Here is a 16,446-nt window from a genome sequence, read left to right on the forward strand (position 1 = left end):
ACACTGGAAGTGTTTATGCAACTTTAACAATTGTTGCTACTCCCAGTTTTGGACCACATCCTCAGCTGGTGTAAATCAACACAGCTCCACAATGGAGCTACGTCAATCTTAATCAGCCAAGGATTTGTATGGAAAAACATTGTAACATGGCTGCAGAATGCTGCACTTTTATTCATGTTCATTGCTGACCAAGAAGAATTCACATCACAGCTGTAGTTAGTACAGCACATCGGCAAGTTATTACATACGCTTCTGCCATCTGTGTGAGTAGTCTTACCTGCCGGCTTCCAAAAGGAAAGTGCGTTCTTGAGTGAAGCTTTCAGCAGTGGCTGCTATATCTACAAGTATGCTGGCTTTCAATTGTTGCAATAAAACAAACACTTCCCTTTGCACCTAGAAGAATTGCAGACCCAAAGTAAGGCAAGAGCATTGTAATGAAAATATTGATAAGCAGTAATTGCTTTGCACTTGTGTGTGAAGAAACTCATGTAATTGCAATTACGGTGACTCTGATTTTTAAGTGTAGTGTGTTTCTTCATACATTTCCCTTGCTGCCATTGATGCTAATGGCACAAACTTGTGCATAACAGTTTTCCCCTTATCTCAAAAGCAAGAGAGGAGATGGTTAAGTCCTATTTTCAGAAACGAGTATAAAAGCATGCCCCAAGAAAGGAAGCAAGGAAAAATTTGGAATGACTGGGAGTCAGCTCTTATACTTTTCTTTTCAACCAGCCTTATTTCCCTGTGCAGATACCAGAATGGACCAGAACTGCAATGACCCAGTTGAGAATGCGGTTTGCAAATTAAAGAGACTCCTGAGGGGCAGTGTGACCCAAAGAGTTGTGATGCTGAAAGCATCCTGCCCTATCTGGTAAATGAAATAAGTGCTGTTAGACCTTAAAATCGTCACTGGTCGATGAACCACCAGGATAGAAATTATTGCTAAGTACTAGGAATCCCTGTGGTTAGCAAGAAATGGGACTTGAAATCACATCACTCTGATTATCAGCCTGCCTTTCCTTGCATTACTGCCTACTATCCACTCTCATTAGAACTATTATCCCTAGTATGTAATCTCATCTTCCAAAGTGACTAATATCAATGAGTCTACAGTTCATGGGTGCATTGGCTGCTAAGATTATGTTGTAATTTAAGTTGTGGGAGAAGCAAGACAGTCATTTAAATGAAAGCCTGGGTCCCACCTCATTTATTCAGTTTTTCCAATATTGTATTTATTACATGTAAATTCTATAAAACTTCAACAGTTTCACACAAACCTTGAAAAGAAATCTCCTGATTGGTTCCCCACCTCTCCAACCAGTGCCTGCCTGTGTTGACCATAAGCAGTCCTTGCTTCCATATTCCAGAGATGCTTCAATGGTCCACTGGAGTAAAATGGGGGAAATATTGGGGAAGGGGGAGAGAGAAAGATGAGGTCTTTCATTGCGCTGCACCTCAGCAAGTTTATCAGAAAATGTGATAGCTCCCAATATATTTACCCATCCAGCCCTTATTTTCAGCCACTAGTAGCTCATATTGTTTGAGTTAAAAGCGAATGGAAATTAGCCTAAACCCTAGCAGATACAACTGAAGTTTAGGAGTTTCAGAGTAGCAGCCGTGTTAGTCTGTATCCGCAAAAAGAAGAAGTGGGCTGTAGTCCACGAAAGCTTATGCTCTAATAAATTTGTTAGTCTCTAAGGTGCCACTAGTCCTCCTGTTCTTCTTTTAACTGAAGTTTAATTATTGGCTCTTCAGATTAACTCTTTTCAGGCTGAGAGTGTTATTGACTTACTTATATGAGTCCTGAAAGCTATAGCTGCCCTATATGTTGAATGCATGTGTTTGTGCATGTATGTAATGTATTTCAATTTACTTAGCGCAAGTCCCAATGTCTTTTTATAGAACATTGGTGGATTGAGAAATAAACCTGTGGATCCCAGTCGCTGCCGTATGCACTACATAAATGAGCTCTGCTTCTCTGTTCTCTCTCCCAGTGTGTTAAGAGGCATTCGGCTGACAGCCTGCTGATTGACACCGGAATGTAAGAAGCGAAGTGCCTGTTTCACCTGGCATTGGTGCAGGAGCAGGGGAGTCAGAGCTTTACAACAGCTGCATTTTAACCAACACAGCAGCCTCTCCTGATTCTCAAAGCGGCAGGGTTGAGCATCATCACAGGATCTCCCAGGAACTAGCCACCTTTCTTCTACATTAAACATCAGCACCGCGACATCTTCAAACTATTGATCAGATCCAATTACTGCCGAGGGATGGATTTTAAAACAAATCACACGGAGAGCTTGAACGGCTGCACGGCTAACATCACCAAGGCTGTGCAAAACTTTTCCCTGCCTGGTAAGTAAATGAGTAGGTGAAAATATATATTTGTGTATACTGTCAGGAGGTCTTATATTCAGGGATAATTGCTGATCACTTTTCTCAAAGCTAAAAGTGATGGGACTGGGGCTATTATGAGTCTACTATATAACTAAGGAGTATGTGTATTATATAGACACACACGTGGATTTATATATGCATGCATCTGCTGTGTGTGCATATACACAGACTCCTACATTCATAGATACACACACGTACATATATTGTACACAAGATGATACATGCGTGGGTATACACAAACACAGATATGCTGTATTCAAACAAACCTAGATGTGCATATTCATGTGTATACTGTATCTATATGTATGTTTTAGTGTGTGTATACACAAGTGCATATATATGTATAACTAAGTTTGCTGTATATAGCATATATCACTGTACATGTACACGTGTGTACACACAGATACACATACACCTCGATGTCTGTCTATATGTGTGAGTGTAAATAGATTTGTGCATGTGTATAGGCATATATATTATATTAACACACCCGCCACCTTATGTCTGTGTGGAAAATACATTATTCTTATGTTCCTATAAGATTATCATTGTTTTATTAGAAACCAGGAGGTCTAGTCTGTAAAGCCCCCTGCTCATGGCACACATGCCCTGATGTTTCTCTGCCTATGCTCTGTCTCTGCAGGTGAGCCCAGCACAGTAAGCTATACTGGCTTCATCATGCCTACCCTGTTTGGCATCATCTTCTTCCTAGGCATCATTGGTAACAGCCTGGTGATCTGCACAGTCTTTAAGAAATCCAGCCCCAGGAGCAGCGTCCCAGATATCTTCATCACCAGCCTCTCCATGGTGGACCTGCTCTTCCTCCTAGGCATGCCCTTCCTCATTCACCAGCTGCTGGGCAATGGAGCCTGGCACTTTGGGGAAACCATGTGCACCATTATCACTGCTCTGGATGCCAATAGCCAATTCACTAGCACCTACATCCTCACTGCCATGTCCATTGACCGCTACCTGGCCACCGTGTACCCTTTCACCTCCACTCGCTTCAGGAAGCCATTTGTGGCCATCCTGGTGATCTGCATGCTCTGGGCCCTCTCTTTCCTCAGCATCACCCCAGTGTGGATGTACGCCCGGCTCATTCCTCTGCCTGGGGGGCTGCTGGGCTGTGGGATTCGGCTGCCAGACCCACAGAATGACATTTACTGGTATACTCTCTATCAGTTCTTCCTCGTTTTTGCCATCCCCTTTATCCTCATCACTGTGGCCTACAGGAGGATCCTGATCAGGATGGCCAAGTCCTCAGAGGCACTTACTGGCCAGAGGTGCACCAGGACCTGCACCAAGAAAGTGACGCGCGTGGCCATTGCCATCTGCCTGGCCTTTTTCATCTGCTGGGCGCCTTACCATGTGCTACAGCTGGTGCAGTTAACCATGCACCACCCCACCCTGCCCTTCTACTATGCCTACAACGTGGCCATCAGCATGGGCTATGCTAATAGCTGCCTCAACCCCTTCATCTACATCCTGCTAGGGCAGACCGTCCGCAGGAGGCTGGTGGTTTCCGTCAGGCCGGCTGCTGCAGGGGAAGAGGCTTCCCAGAATGCGGGCAACAGCGCACAGGGGGACCCCAGCGAGTCAGGACAGCCACTGCTGCACCTGGTGTCTGTCTCTGGCAGGTGAAGAGATCAGCAGCAGGTGGGAGATTCCCACACAGCCGAGAAAAGCCCTGGTGGTCTCATTTACTAACTATAGACATTCCTGACCAACGCACACACAGATGTTTGGCTGAGTATCAATGGCTTTCTGTGGTGGGAGTGGTTCCTCTGCCCAGCTGAACTCTTGTGGCTGGAAACAGATTTCTGCAGCATCAACATTTGGGCTGGGTTCTGTCTGGCACTGAGCCAGTTCACGTTTGTCCTCCAAATTCTTCCTGACTAGACGTGAATTACTTTCCCCCCTGGCATGTGAAAGGCTTTTGCACTCCTCATACATTCTCACTGGAAGGGCCCAGGCACCAAACATTTTAGTGTTGGCGTTAAATTCCATACAAGCAATGAGCCACGGCTTGGCTGAGAGGCACTGCCATTGGATCACACCTGGCATGAGTTTCAACTTGTTTTAAGTGTGTGAAGAATGAAGATGCCGTAAGATGAGCTCTGATCCTTCTCCCCCAGGGGCAGATCAGGAATCTAATACATTTTAAAGCAATTCAACAATAGCATTTTCACTTCTCTATTTACATCATTCCATCTGCATGCAATCATTAACCATGGCCAATATTGTAATCATTTTCTAGTGATCAAAGCCAGCTTTCTGCCAGCAATATCAGCTGTCCCAGAGCCAGAAGAATAATTTCAAATGCATTTAAAATTAAATCTATGGATTGAAAATAGACAAAGAATGACTGTTCTGAACTGTATTATAATAGTACACCCACCAACATAACTTGAATGATTAGCTGTCACCAGATCATCAAACCATTTCACAGTGGAAAATAATGATTGGACTCTATGCACATCATTACACAGAAGTGTTTGCTGATACTGGCAGCACATCATCTCCACATTCCTATAACCATAAAATTTCTCCAGCAGCAGGTAGCAATCCTTTGATGAACATAGGTTTCCAAAGCATTAGGCCCAAGACTTTCAAACATTCTTTTGGGTGACTCTGTTTTTGGGTGCCCAATGTGAGGCACCTTAAAGGAACCCAATTTTTAGAAACCTCTAAAAAAAAGATCAGGCCTCTTAGGCATCTCATGTTGGGCACCCAAAATCACTAGTTTTGTTTAGATAGTGGCCATTTTTATTATTAAAGCAGTAATGAGTGTCTATGTCCATAGATATATGAGTGAATGGGAAAGACAGTAGTAACAGCAAAGTTTCCATAACACTCATTATTCCTATCATTTATCATCAGAAGACAGCTTTTCATAGTTTAAAAAAGTCTTTGCTTTTTTTAAAAAATATGGTGGTGGGTCCATAAACTCAGTACAAGGCAAAATAATTTACTTTAAAGAAGCACACACTAAATCAGAATTTATCATCATGTTTTATTAAGAAGAACTTTAAAGTATACACAATCCTCTGTCATGCTCCATAGCTCTTTATTTTAAAATGAACAACTACGATTTCTTATTTGTCTATATTGTGTTCTATTCAGGTTCCTAAATAGTGCCCCGGACCATGGTATTCAAGTACCTACGTGCTAACTGAAAAAAATGCGTTGCCTGTTATTTTATATGTACTGTGTAACTCTGAGTTTCCCAATCTTTTTACTCTAATCTGTTGGTCTTTAAGCCTCTTAGTCTATGAGCTGTTCATTTAGCCACCTGTATGCTGAATGAATACACCATGTAACTGCTCACTGGAGACATGCTACCAGGGACTCCCCCAGGCTGTGGCTGTTTCTAGAAGCCCCAAGAGGGAGCTCCACAGATGAGATACTAAAACCCTCAGTCAGTATTCTCTTCTTAAAGTGAACCTCCAAGAGGCTGGAGAGGATATTTGTCTCCACCCTGCATGGACATGAGACCCATATAGAGTCCCCAAAAGAAGTGTGGAGCACTGCCACAGCAACTGGTATGCACACGCACACACACTTCTACATGGGAAGGGGGAAATCTGGACGCATGGCGAGTACCCGCCGAGTCCATTTTAAAGCCCACTGAAGTCAATGGAAAGATTCCCATTGGTTTCACTAGGCTTTGATCAGGGCTCTTGTGCAAACTTGAAGGGGTGATCTGGCTCCAGGAGTCTATTCTTTTCCTATATACTCTGGGGTTTACATGCCTCCATTTGTCTGCACTGTTGAATGTTCAGCATTTACTCTCTGCTATACTTTCACCTTCTCTTCCTCCACAGAAACGATTAACTGGATCGTGTCATTTAAGACTTTGTCGCTCAACTTTGACAACTGCTAAAACAGTGGTCAGACTGCTTTCTCCAAAAACAACGCATGGGTATATTCCACACCCGCACAGAACCTCGCACATCATGATCCCACACATCACATGGCAGAGGGCACTATTAGAAATAAAAAAGGTTTACTCTTTCCTCTTAACGTTCCCTTCAAGGTCCTGAAGCTCAGCTAATGTAGCTCCACTGAAGTCAATTTCCATTGAAGCCAATGAAGCTATGCTGATTTATACCAGCTGGGGATCTGGCCCTAAATGATCTATTTACTTGTGCCTTTTAAACTGATTTTTCATGCTGAATACTTGATGTGAGTCAAAATAATGAGGTTTAACTTCGACTACAGGTGCTAACCAGACACGGATTAATTTCACTCCAACATTCTTATGATTCTGGCCTCTGACAATTCATTAGAGCCACTATCATTTTAAAACTCCCTGCTGTGTTTGTTTGTTGTTAAATGTCCCTATTTTCAGCACTGTATCATCACTAAGATTAACATAGTGTCTGACCTGGGAAAGTTAGAGTGCTGATGGCTGGTACAGCTCAGGCCAGGAGTGCCTTGATTATTACTAGAAAGTCTAATCCTTCAGATTGCTCTGTGATAGAGTTCAGTAAGTAAAACAAATACCCCTTTGTTACAGAAAAGAACACTGCTATTTGAATGTTGCGCTATTTATGAGACTAGATGATCACAATGGTCCCTTCTGCCATGAAATCTCTGAAAACCAACTCATGGCCATATCAGACACTGTTTTCAAAGGTCGGATTGTTTTAAAGCACTTGGAGTATTTACCGTATCTGTCCTATTTCAGTGGCATTAGAGTGGTTCAATTAATAGACCAGGTGTACAGTCACATAGCCGTTACTTGTAATGAGTTAAAGTAGGTGGCTATATGGGGGAGAGGCACATTCTTGCAAGTAGACATCAACGACTGTCCAATTGCATGTTTATAAAATGTTCAAAAGTGACTTTGCCATCCAGATTATCCCGTCTTTACTCTCCCCTCCATGACAGCTCTTTTGTGGTACAGCACACAGTTAAACAGCAAGATGATGGCTATATCTTCCACCACGTAATACAAGGAGCAGCATTATGAACATCAGCTTCTCTGCACTGCTTTCCCAAAGTCTGTTCGGTGAGAGAATTCCTTGGGGGAGGAAGTGTCCCATCATGCTCATGAAAGGCAGAATCAGAGACCACAGTAGGTGTATCCCTACACTGCAGAGTGTGACTCACATCCAGGCTTGCGTGCCTGCGAACCCACATGAGCATCCACAGTGCAGAGCTACACACAACCTATACCTGTGCAACCCTGGCCATGCTGGCACTGCAGTTACATGGGGGCTAGGGTTTCTGGGGGAGCATATCCCAGGATGCTGAGTGCTTCACTAACTGGAACCATTCTAGGAATTGGTTTGCAATGTATTGTGGGAGAAGTTGTCTGTCCTTCCCAGGTCTCTGTGCAGAAGTGTTCTTAGCTCTCCTTGTTTCTGTCCATTCCAGCTGGAACCACACTGTGGATTTAGCACCAGTGGGTGAGACGTTATTGCAGAGTACAGACAGAGGCATGGAACAGTGGGAGGATATTTCAGTAGCAGTTTCTGACTCTTGGATGGTGGTGGCTGATCTCAGGAGAGTTCATTTATGACACACTGGAGACACCTGTTATATGCTGCAGTAGCTCAGGATTGCCCATGTGTAGCTCAGCATTTCTGGTGTAGGGCAGCTAGCACAGCATGGTGGGGTCACATGGTCATGCAGACCTGGGATGACTAGCAATGGCTCCAGACCTTCATGGAGCGGTGTGAAAAGCTTGCACCTACTTCTCACTGTCAGGACACGCACAGGAGGGAGGCTGTACCAGTACAGAAGCAGGTTGCTATTTCCACCTGGAAACTGGCTGTGACAGGATCCCCGTAGTGCAACCTGGGACTGTGGGACCGCTGTGTCCCCTTAACTCTCCAGCCAGGGTTGTCTCTCACAATGCCCTGCTAGTGACCAGCAGCAAATCCCTCCAGGTGCTGTCGTCACTCAGCACAACTGCATATGGAGCCCCATATCCAGCTATATTGCATGAATGCTCCCAGATCCACTCATGAATCACACTGAGAAAGGCACCAGCCAAATCCCCCCAGGCCCCAGCCTTGTACCTCAGGAATATACCATCTTGCACTGCTCAAGATGAGCAATGCATATTTATTGATTGGTTCACCACTTCATCAATGTAAAGCGGATATACACTAGCCTTTGCAAACCTGAGCAAACACCCTTACCAAACACTTCAGGCAAACTCACTGGTAAAGATAAACAGTTAAACAAATGTATTGACTACAAAAGATAGATTTTAAGTGATTATAAGTGATAGGCAAAAAATCAGAGTTAGCTACCAAAATAAAATAAAATAAATAAAATATAAGCACACAGTCTAAACCCTATTAGACTAGGCATCAACTAGATTAAGCAGTTTTTCCTCACCCTATTGCAGGGGTAGGCAACCTTTCAGAAGTGGTGTGCCGAGTCTTCATTTATTCACTCTAATTTAAGGTTTCACGTGCCAGTAATACATTTTAACGATTTAGAAGGTCTCTTTCTATAAGTCTATAATATATAACTAAACTATTGTTGTATGTAAAGTAAATACGTTTTTTAAAATGCTTAAGAAGTTTCATTTAAAATTAAATTAAAATGCAGAGCCCCCCGGACTGGTGGCCAGGACCTGGGCAGTGTGAGTGCCACTGAAAATCAGCTCGCGTGCCACCTTCGGCACGCGTGCCATAGGTTGCCTACCCCTGCCCTACTGGATGTTCCAGGCCTTAATATACAGGTTTGTCCCTTAAACCTGGGCCAGTCTCCTCTGTTGGAATCTTCAGTGTCCTTGTTGCTTGTACTGTAGGTGGGGGAAGGAGAAAGGCCTGGCATGTGGCCACTGTGTTCTGTTTTATACCCTTAGTCCATGTGCTTGAAGAACACAAGTCCAGACATGCTTGGTGGGCATTGCTGAGTCACAAGGTGGAGCAATACCCCCAGTGTGTCTCCTGAGAGAGAGTCATTGAATTGTAACTCCTCTGCTGGACAGTGGCTGGTGATGTCTGTTCAGCACCTACCCAGGCGTTGGTTACCTCACTTGTCATTGTCTCTGGAGAGTTAGTATCTGGGCGCTTCCCCAACCCACCGCATATTTTAGTGACAGCCATACAACACAATTCTCACAATTTCATATGCCCTACAGGCAACTCTTGATTGACCACAAAGGCAGGTTGGTGAACAACAGCATGAGGTACTAGAAAGGTGCACATGATGCTACAGTGCTCAGGAGATCTGGCATTTAGCTGTTTGGACAAGCAGGGACCTTATTCCCTCCAAATAACACAGTTATCAATGTGGTGTCTGTGTCCATTGTCGTTTTAGGGGACCCTGCTTACCCCCTACTGATCTGACTCATGAAACTGTACCCCGATCACAGAGCACATAGCAGAAGAAGGTGTAATTTACTCCGTTAGACTTTTCTCTGAAGGATCTTCTTAAGCCCCAGCATCATGTATCAACTGGGAGGCACTTTTTACACCACTTTATCTTCAGCTTTGAAATGCTGTCTGCAAAGACCTAAATGAATATAGCATTTGATTCCTCAACTGTGCAGCTGCAGCACAGAGAGAAGGCAGACACTTTTAACAGCAGCCACCGGGGAAGCTGCCCGCACAGGAGGCACTGATGTAAGTTTTTTTAAATGTAATTGACTGGACATGTATTTGCAAATAAAGATATTTGACATTAATTTAGAGTAGGAAACCCCACGCACACTCTGACAGGAACAACACTACTGTTGAGAAATTAAACCCAGAAAGTCAAGAAATTCAGTGCTGGTTCCAACAGCCACCCTTCCTCCCCAGCCTTAGTCACATGTATGCAGATAGCGGTTTAGTAGCCTATAGTGATGTGACAAACATGACCAGACGCCTGGACAGATTTCCCTGTGAGGAGGTGAATGAGAGTGAACATGATAAAGTTAAATAGTGAATGGTACAGAAATGCTATCCTGCGCCTTCCTATTTGCCCTTTCATAGTGTAAGAACAATAGGACAGGCAATGAAATTGAAAGGCTACGAGTACAACATGAATTCAATTAAATACTGGTTTTTTACACAATGAACAGTTAGCCCGTGGAACTCATTGCCACAAAGGCCAAGAGATTAGTAGGATTGAAAACAGATTAGACATTTCTATAGAAAAACAAAAGCATCCACAAGTACATTAGATGGGCTATATCAATCATTTTTAAAGAAGGGTTAAGCCCTCGGGCCTTATGGTCCTGTTTCAGGGCCTCCAATGGTCAAACATTAACTGGGAAGCAGTGTGGCCCAGTGGATAAAACTCTAACCTGGGACTCAGGAAAAATTTGGGTTTATTCCCAGTTCTACCTCTGGTTTGGTGGGTGACCATGGGCAAGCACCATTACCACTATATGCTGCAGTTTCCCCAGCTGTTGGATGCAAACCTCTTGCATAGCACACATGGAGATTTACAGATGATGAGGGCTATATAAGAGCTAGATGGGATTAGTAGTAGTACTAACTGAGAAGCTTGAAAAGAAACTTCCCCTATGGGCATATTATTACATGTGTGTCCATTATCTGGAGTCAGTGCACTAAAGTCAATATTATTCACAGGCTGTGAAACTGGGAGCAGAGTCTGCTCTAGTGGGTTTGGTTTCCATGATCAATTATTGTAATAATCTCAAGTAAGAGACTGCTATTGGTCTATGAGAAAATAGCAAAAACTAAGCACATACAGCAGTGATTCTCTAATATGCTACCAGTGACAGTACATCTGTGAACCTCAGGGCCAGAACTCCAGAGACAGATGATGACCAAACAACAGATACAGCTAATAACCAGAGCAGAAAAGAAGGTAGTGATGGATTATATGGCACATTTCCAGAATGAAATACTTAGTTCAACATGGACAGTAACTGATGATTAACTAATTAAAGACAAAGTTGGACTTTTGATATTCAGTATTAGATCAGAGCATTACAAGCTACGGGATGCATAAAAAAACTATTCAAATATATCAAACAAGATGCACATGAAACAAACAGTATACACTACTTACTCTCTGCTCTCCATGGGAAAACCACTGCTCAGGAGTAGAGTTCACCTCCCACATCCATGTGACTCAACCTTTTTGTTTGTCTGCTCTAATCCTGCCTTAATTAGATAATAAACTACTCAGGGCAAGGACTGAGGGGTTTTTAAATGCTTACAAGGCATCTTACAAATCTACTGCAAGCGAGGAAAGAGTAATCATAATAACATAATTGTTCCCTGCATTTAACTCTTCTTCTAGTCATTCATCTTTACCTACCAGATACTTGTTTTGCCATTATACCTTTCTCAAGTATACCGAAAAAGAGGTTTTTCAGCACATATTCACTAACATTGAGTCACACATATCTGATTAGATATTTTAAAGGCATTTTAAAAGTGCTTAATTGTAATGGGACTTGGGCATTCAAATCCCATAGGCAGCTTTGAAAATCTCAGCCTTTTTGTCTAGAGGAAGCACAGGGCTGGAATCCAGGAACTCCTCAGCTGTAGCTGAACAGGCAAAGCACAACTTCTCTGCCTCAGTTTCCTCATCTGTAAAATGGGGACAATCATAGTACATCGTTACTTACCTCAGAGGGGTGTTAGAAGGATTAGCTCCTGTTTGCACAGCACTCTGAAAATGGAAAGTGCAATAAGAGCTAAGTATTATTAACACCCATTAATACTGCTGAGGGTTGCAGGGGGATATGAATACAGATTTGATATGGATTTCTCAATTCTCAGTGTCTCAGAAAGCTAAGGGTTCAGCTAAGCAACCAGGGGAGGCACTCTCCTCCCCAAACAACCTCCCCTTCCCCATGAGACACCTCCACTTACCTGCAGCTGCCATCTTAGGGGAGGTGCACTAGCCTGTAGTCCCTACCCAGCATCTAGCAGGCCCATTCCTCTCTCTGTATCTTCAGGGGGATTCTTCCACCCTCTGTCCATTAAGATTGGCTAGCACAGGGGATCTCCCGCACTCTCTTTCCACCAAGGAGCTTCCAGTTTTCTCTTCCATTTGTCCCTCTCCTGAAAGCTGGGAGAGATTTAGGTTTTTTTCCATCTCTTTAGAATCCCTGCTGTGCATCCCCCAACCTAGATAAATCACTTTCCCTCCCCCCAGTGCATTTGTTCTCCTCCTGGTCTTCAGTCAAATCCTCCATCAAAGTTCAGGCCAGGCAAACTAACTCCACTTTGTCCTGCACATGACCAGCAATCTCCAGCTTCCCCAGAGGAAGAGGGGCTGCCTCTTTTGTCCTGTTCCCAGGCTTACTAGCACCATCTTGGGGGAGGTAGGGAAGAGGCAAGTATCTTGGGACATTTCCCACTCCAGCAGGCTTGAGTGTGCAGTGGAGACCAGGGTGGCCCACACCCTGTTGTGCACAACGCTGCAATGGTGGGAGCTGGCCCTGCACAGCCCCTGGCATTCTGGCCAAGTCTGTGGCCACCCAGGAGGAGTTTGCAAAGCCTGGAACAGTTCTGGTCTGATTGTGACTGTTGGCAGCTGTGTATGCAGTGAAGTCATATAGGTACATAAATAACCTTAATGTGAACAGTCTCCAGATAACAAAGCAAACTGCAATTCCAGATTAGTAATAGGGACTGGGAATAAGAGTTCCACCAACCTTAATAATGTCAAGAGAAGAATAGCGTGTGGTTTAATGGTGAATTGGATGCCCTAATAGCTCAGGTCTGGTCAATGTGACCAATAGCACTGTGAATAAAACAGAGAACATTTTTTAAGGGTGCTCTTCTATCATTGAGTGAAAATGTTTTCAAGACCACTTCTGTTCATGCAGGACATAAATAAAACAGGACATATCCCACCACAGATATTTCAGCACAATACCACATCAATTCCACCAGGGAATGATGCTTAAAAATCAATGGCCTGATATAGCCCAATATTTGAGGCTCTCTGCTCTTATACAGCCAGCAGAGGGAGCACACGTTTCCTAGCAGACAACTCCCAGAGCAGGGGCAGGTGCCAACAAGAAAGTCCACGAAAAAGTCTCATTAATTTTAAGCTCCACTAAAAACATTGGGTAGCTGGGGGAAGGGAGGATTACATGTATGCCAAATGGAAAAGGGCATAGTTATTACGGAAGGCAATTTTGTGTTTTCTTAGAGTAGTTTAGAAATAAAGGAGAATAAATTAAAGCTAATAAAAACATTTGCCTTTTAAAAAAATGTCTATTTTGTTGTCATTACCATGCAATCCTGAGATCATTCTGCTGACTGGAATATTAAGTGCAGCTCTACTTGGAAAAGCGATTCTGTAAAAATGGCACATGTTTAACTCTCAATCATCCCTACAGTAAATGTGCTTGGTTTACAAATACAAAGATTTTTTTTCTAACTTCTAGGCCTGTAAACCCAACTTGTAAATGAAATGTAGCCTGGGTTCTTTCCTTTCCATGCAGCACCACCTGTACTAAAGTTTCCACGGGTCAAATCCTGCCCTCGGTAACATCTGGACAAGCCCATTGACTTCAGATTCTGCTGTCAATGCACAATGCCTTCCTGGGTTGGAAACAATGTAACTGATTGGCCCTGTAATTGGAACTTAATGATGAGACACAAGGAAGAACAGAGTCCAGCTTACTCTCCCATAGCTGTGTTGGCCCTGCATGGCTAACAGGAACTAAACATAGTAAAAACATTGACACTGAAATGAGCAGATATCTATCTGGTGACACACAAGGAGCAGATCCACAGACTAAGAAGGGACTGTTTTTACAGAATCATTTTTCAGAATAATCCTGAATCTTAAAGGCAGTTTTAGGGGTGCTGGATGAGTTGGAATTACTAGTTAACATTAAGAAATGGATTGCAGTAACTATTCTAGTGGTCAAAAGAGTTATTTTGAGAAAATGGAAATCTGCAATTCCTTTCTCATACACAGGGCCGGCTCTGGCGTTTTGGCCGCCCCAAGCAAAAAAAAAAAAAAAAGAAAAGAAATCGTGGCGGCCAGAACAGCAAAGAAGAAGAAGAAAAAAAAAAACCTGTGGCACGGCCGGAGTGGGGTGCAGGGGGACTGGCTGGGGGGGAGAGGGGGAAGGAGAGAGAGAGAAGGGGGCGGCCAGGGCTACAGCAGGGGTGCTGCCATGCAGCCCCTCCCGCTGCGCCACCGTCTGCCGTGAGGGCTCCGCTCCGGTCAGCGGGGAGGGAAGGAAGAGGACTGCCCTGCAGGGCGCTCTGGTTCTCCGCGCCGCCGCCCCCTACAGGGCGGCTGGAGCAGAAAAAAAAAAAAGCTGCCGTGCTGCCCTAGGATTGGGCAGAATGCCGCCTCAAACAATCTGCCGCCCCAAGCACCAGCTTGCTCAGCTGGTGCCTGGAGCCGGCCCTGCTCATACAGACTAAGTGAGTTCTTACTACTGCATTAATAGACGTGCTTAGAAAAAATACCAGGAAGTCTGGTCACACGTGAAACTATTGTATACCTTTGCAGTTTATTATATATTAGTCCCTGATACTCATAGACTATATTCTCACTTATTTATCTATTTAGTCACTTCAATAATTAATGCCCTACATGACCTTTACAGGTTCAGGGGGGTTTGAGGGGAGGGAGGGAGGTTCAGGTTTTGCTAATAATGAACATTGAACTTTATTATTTATATGTATTTCCTCCTTGTGTATTTTAATGTTTTGTTTTGTGCTTATATTTTATATAAAAACAAAGTTAAAAGGGCAGTTTTAGATGCCTATTCTAATCACCATTCTTGACTTTTAGATGTATAATGCTCACATGTGTTAAGGAAATACCCCTTAGAAAATGTCACCTTGTACTACTGCAAGCAAGAGCTTTCTACCTGGTGAGGACTAATGTATCAAAAGCCCAAAATGAGGAACACAAGACCAAATGACAGAAGAGGGAGCTGGATGTTATGTGGGATTAATTTCTTTGATATGCATAAAGTTTACATCACCTCAGTGTCATGATTCAGTATTTCCAAATCCAGTAATTTATTGTAATAATCTAGGAGTATATGAGGGTCAAATGTGATCCCTCAAAACATATAACAGTCACTTTCTTGTGTAATCCTGGGCAGGACAAAGTTGGTCAGCTGCAGTGTTTATTGCTGGTAAACAACTCAATTCACCTATCTGTCAACATACATTTTGGAGCAAACATCATAGCTTGGTGCAGTCATTCTTGTTTTTAAATATTTTTGTAGGCAAGTTAGAAGTGGGCTCGAGGCTCCTGCCACTTTCCCCCTGATCACGAAAGCTAGGCACCCTGTAATAACTCATGAGATACTGCTATGAATGTGTATAGAACAGGGGGAAATGTGGATGTTGAATGAACAATGTACCTAGGTTTCAGAGTAGCAGCCGTGTTAGTCTGTATCCGCAAAAAGAACAGGAGTACTTGTGGCACCTTAGAGACTAACAAATTTATTAGATCATAAGCTTTCATGGACTACAGCCCACTTCTTTGGATGCATATGTACCATATAATGCTGTGCAGACAATAGGTATGAAACATCCAGTGCTTCTGGCTGGCCATATCGCAGCAGTAACCATGTTTGCTTTTCAGCATTGCCAGCTTGGGGGAGCCTACTCACTCTTCTTCTAAATGTGAACTTTGCCATCTTGAGGCTGAACTAATGTAATACACTCTAGCTAGGGCCATAGGTGCTGGAATTAGGGGTGCTGTAGCACCTCCTGGCTTGAGATGGTTCCCATTATATACAGGGTTTACAGTTTGGTTCAATGGCTCTCAGCACCTCCACTATACAAATGGTTTCAGTACCCCACAGGGCTCCAGTCTGTTACCAGCTGTTAAGGTGTTGTTTTGATCTACAATGCCTTAAACAGTTATGTCCTGAATACCTCAGGGACCACCTCTCTTCCCACATATTACAAGATCAGTTAAATCTAGGAATTGTGATACCAGATCAAATGAGTGATTCACATAGGCTTGGTCTACACTAACCCCCCAAATCGAACTAAGGTACGCAACTTCAGCTACGTGAATAACGTAGCTGAAGTTCGAAGTACCTTAGTTCGATCTTACCTCGGTCCACACGCGGCAGGCAGGCTCCCCCGTCGACTCCGCGGTACTCCTCTTGTCTAGCTG

The 16,446-nt window shown here is 43.6% G+C and overlaps 1 protein-coding gene across 1 annotated transcript; it reads left to right on the plus strand.

The window, feature by feature from the left end:
* Positions 1 to 2,009: 2,009 nt before the first annotated feature.
* Positions 2,010 to 4,808, plus strand: LOC101944941 (melanin-concentrating hormone receptor 1-like). The gene is made up of 2 exons (XM_005304771.4): positions 2,010 to 2,352; positions 3,038 to 4,808. Exons 1-2 carry the CDS (start codon positions 2,268 to 2,270, stop codon positions 4,033 to 4,035), a joined length of 1,083 nt encoding a protein of 360 aa, XP_005304828.2. The 5' UTR covers positions 2,010 to 2,267; the 3' UTR covers positions 4,036 to 4,808.
* Positions 4,809 to 16,446: the final 11,638 nt, after the last annotated feature.

Source organism: Chrysemys picta, chromosome 10, assembly GCF_011386835.1.
Source record: "Chrysemys picta bellii isolate R12L10 chromosome 10, ASM1138683v2, whole genome shotgun sequence".
Classification (NCBI taxonomy): Eukaryota; Metazoa; Chordata; order Testudines; family Emydidae; genus Chrysemys; species Chrysemys picta.

Excerpts from the sequence above, each read along its gene's own strand:
- LOC101944941 (XM_005304771.4), top strand. The coding sequence starts at position 2,268 with ATGGATTTTAAAACAAATCACACGGAGAGCTTGAACGGCTGCACGGCT. Across the intron at positions 2,353-3,037 it reads GCAAAACTTTTCCCTGCCTG|GTGAGCCCAGCACAGTAAGC; the intron begins GTAAGTAAATGA and ends CTGTCTCTGCAG.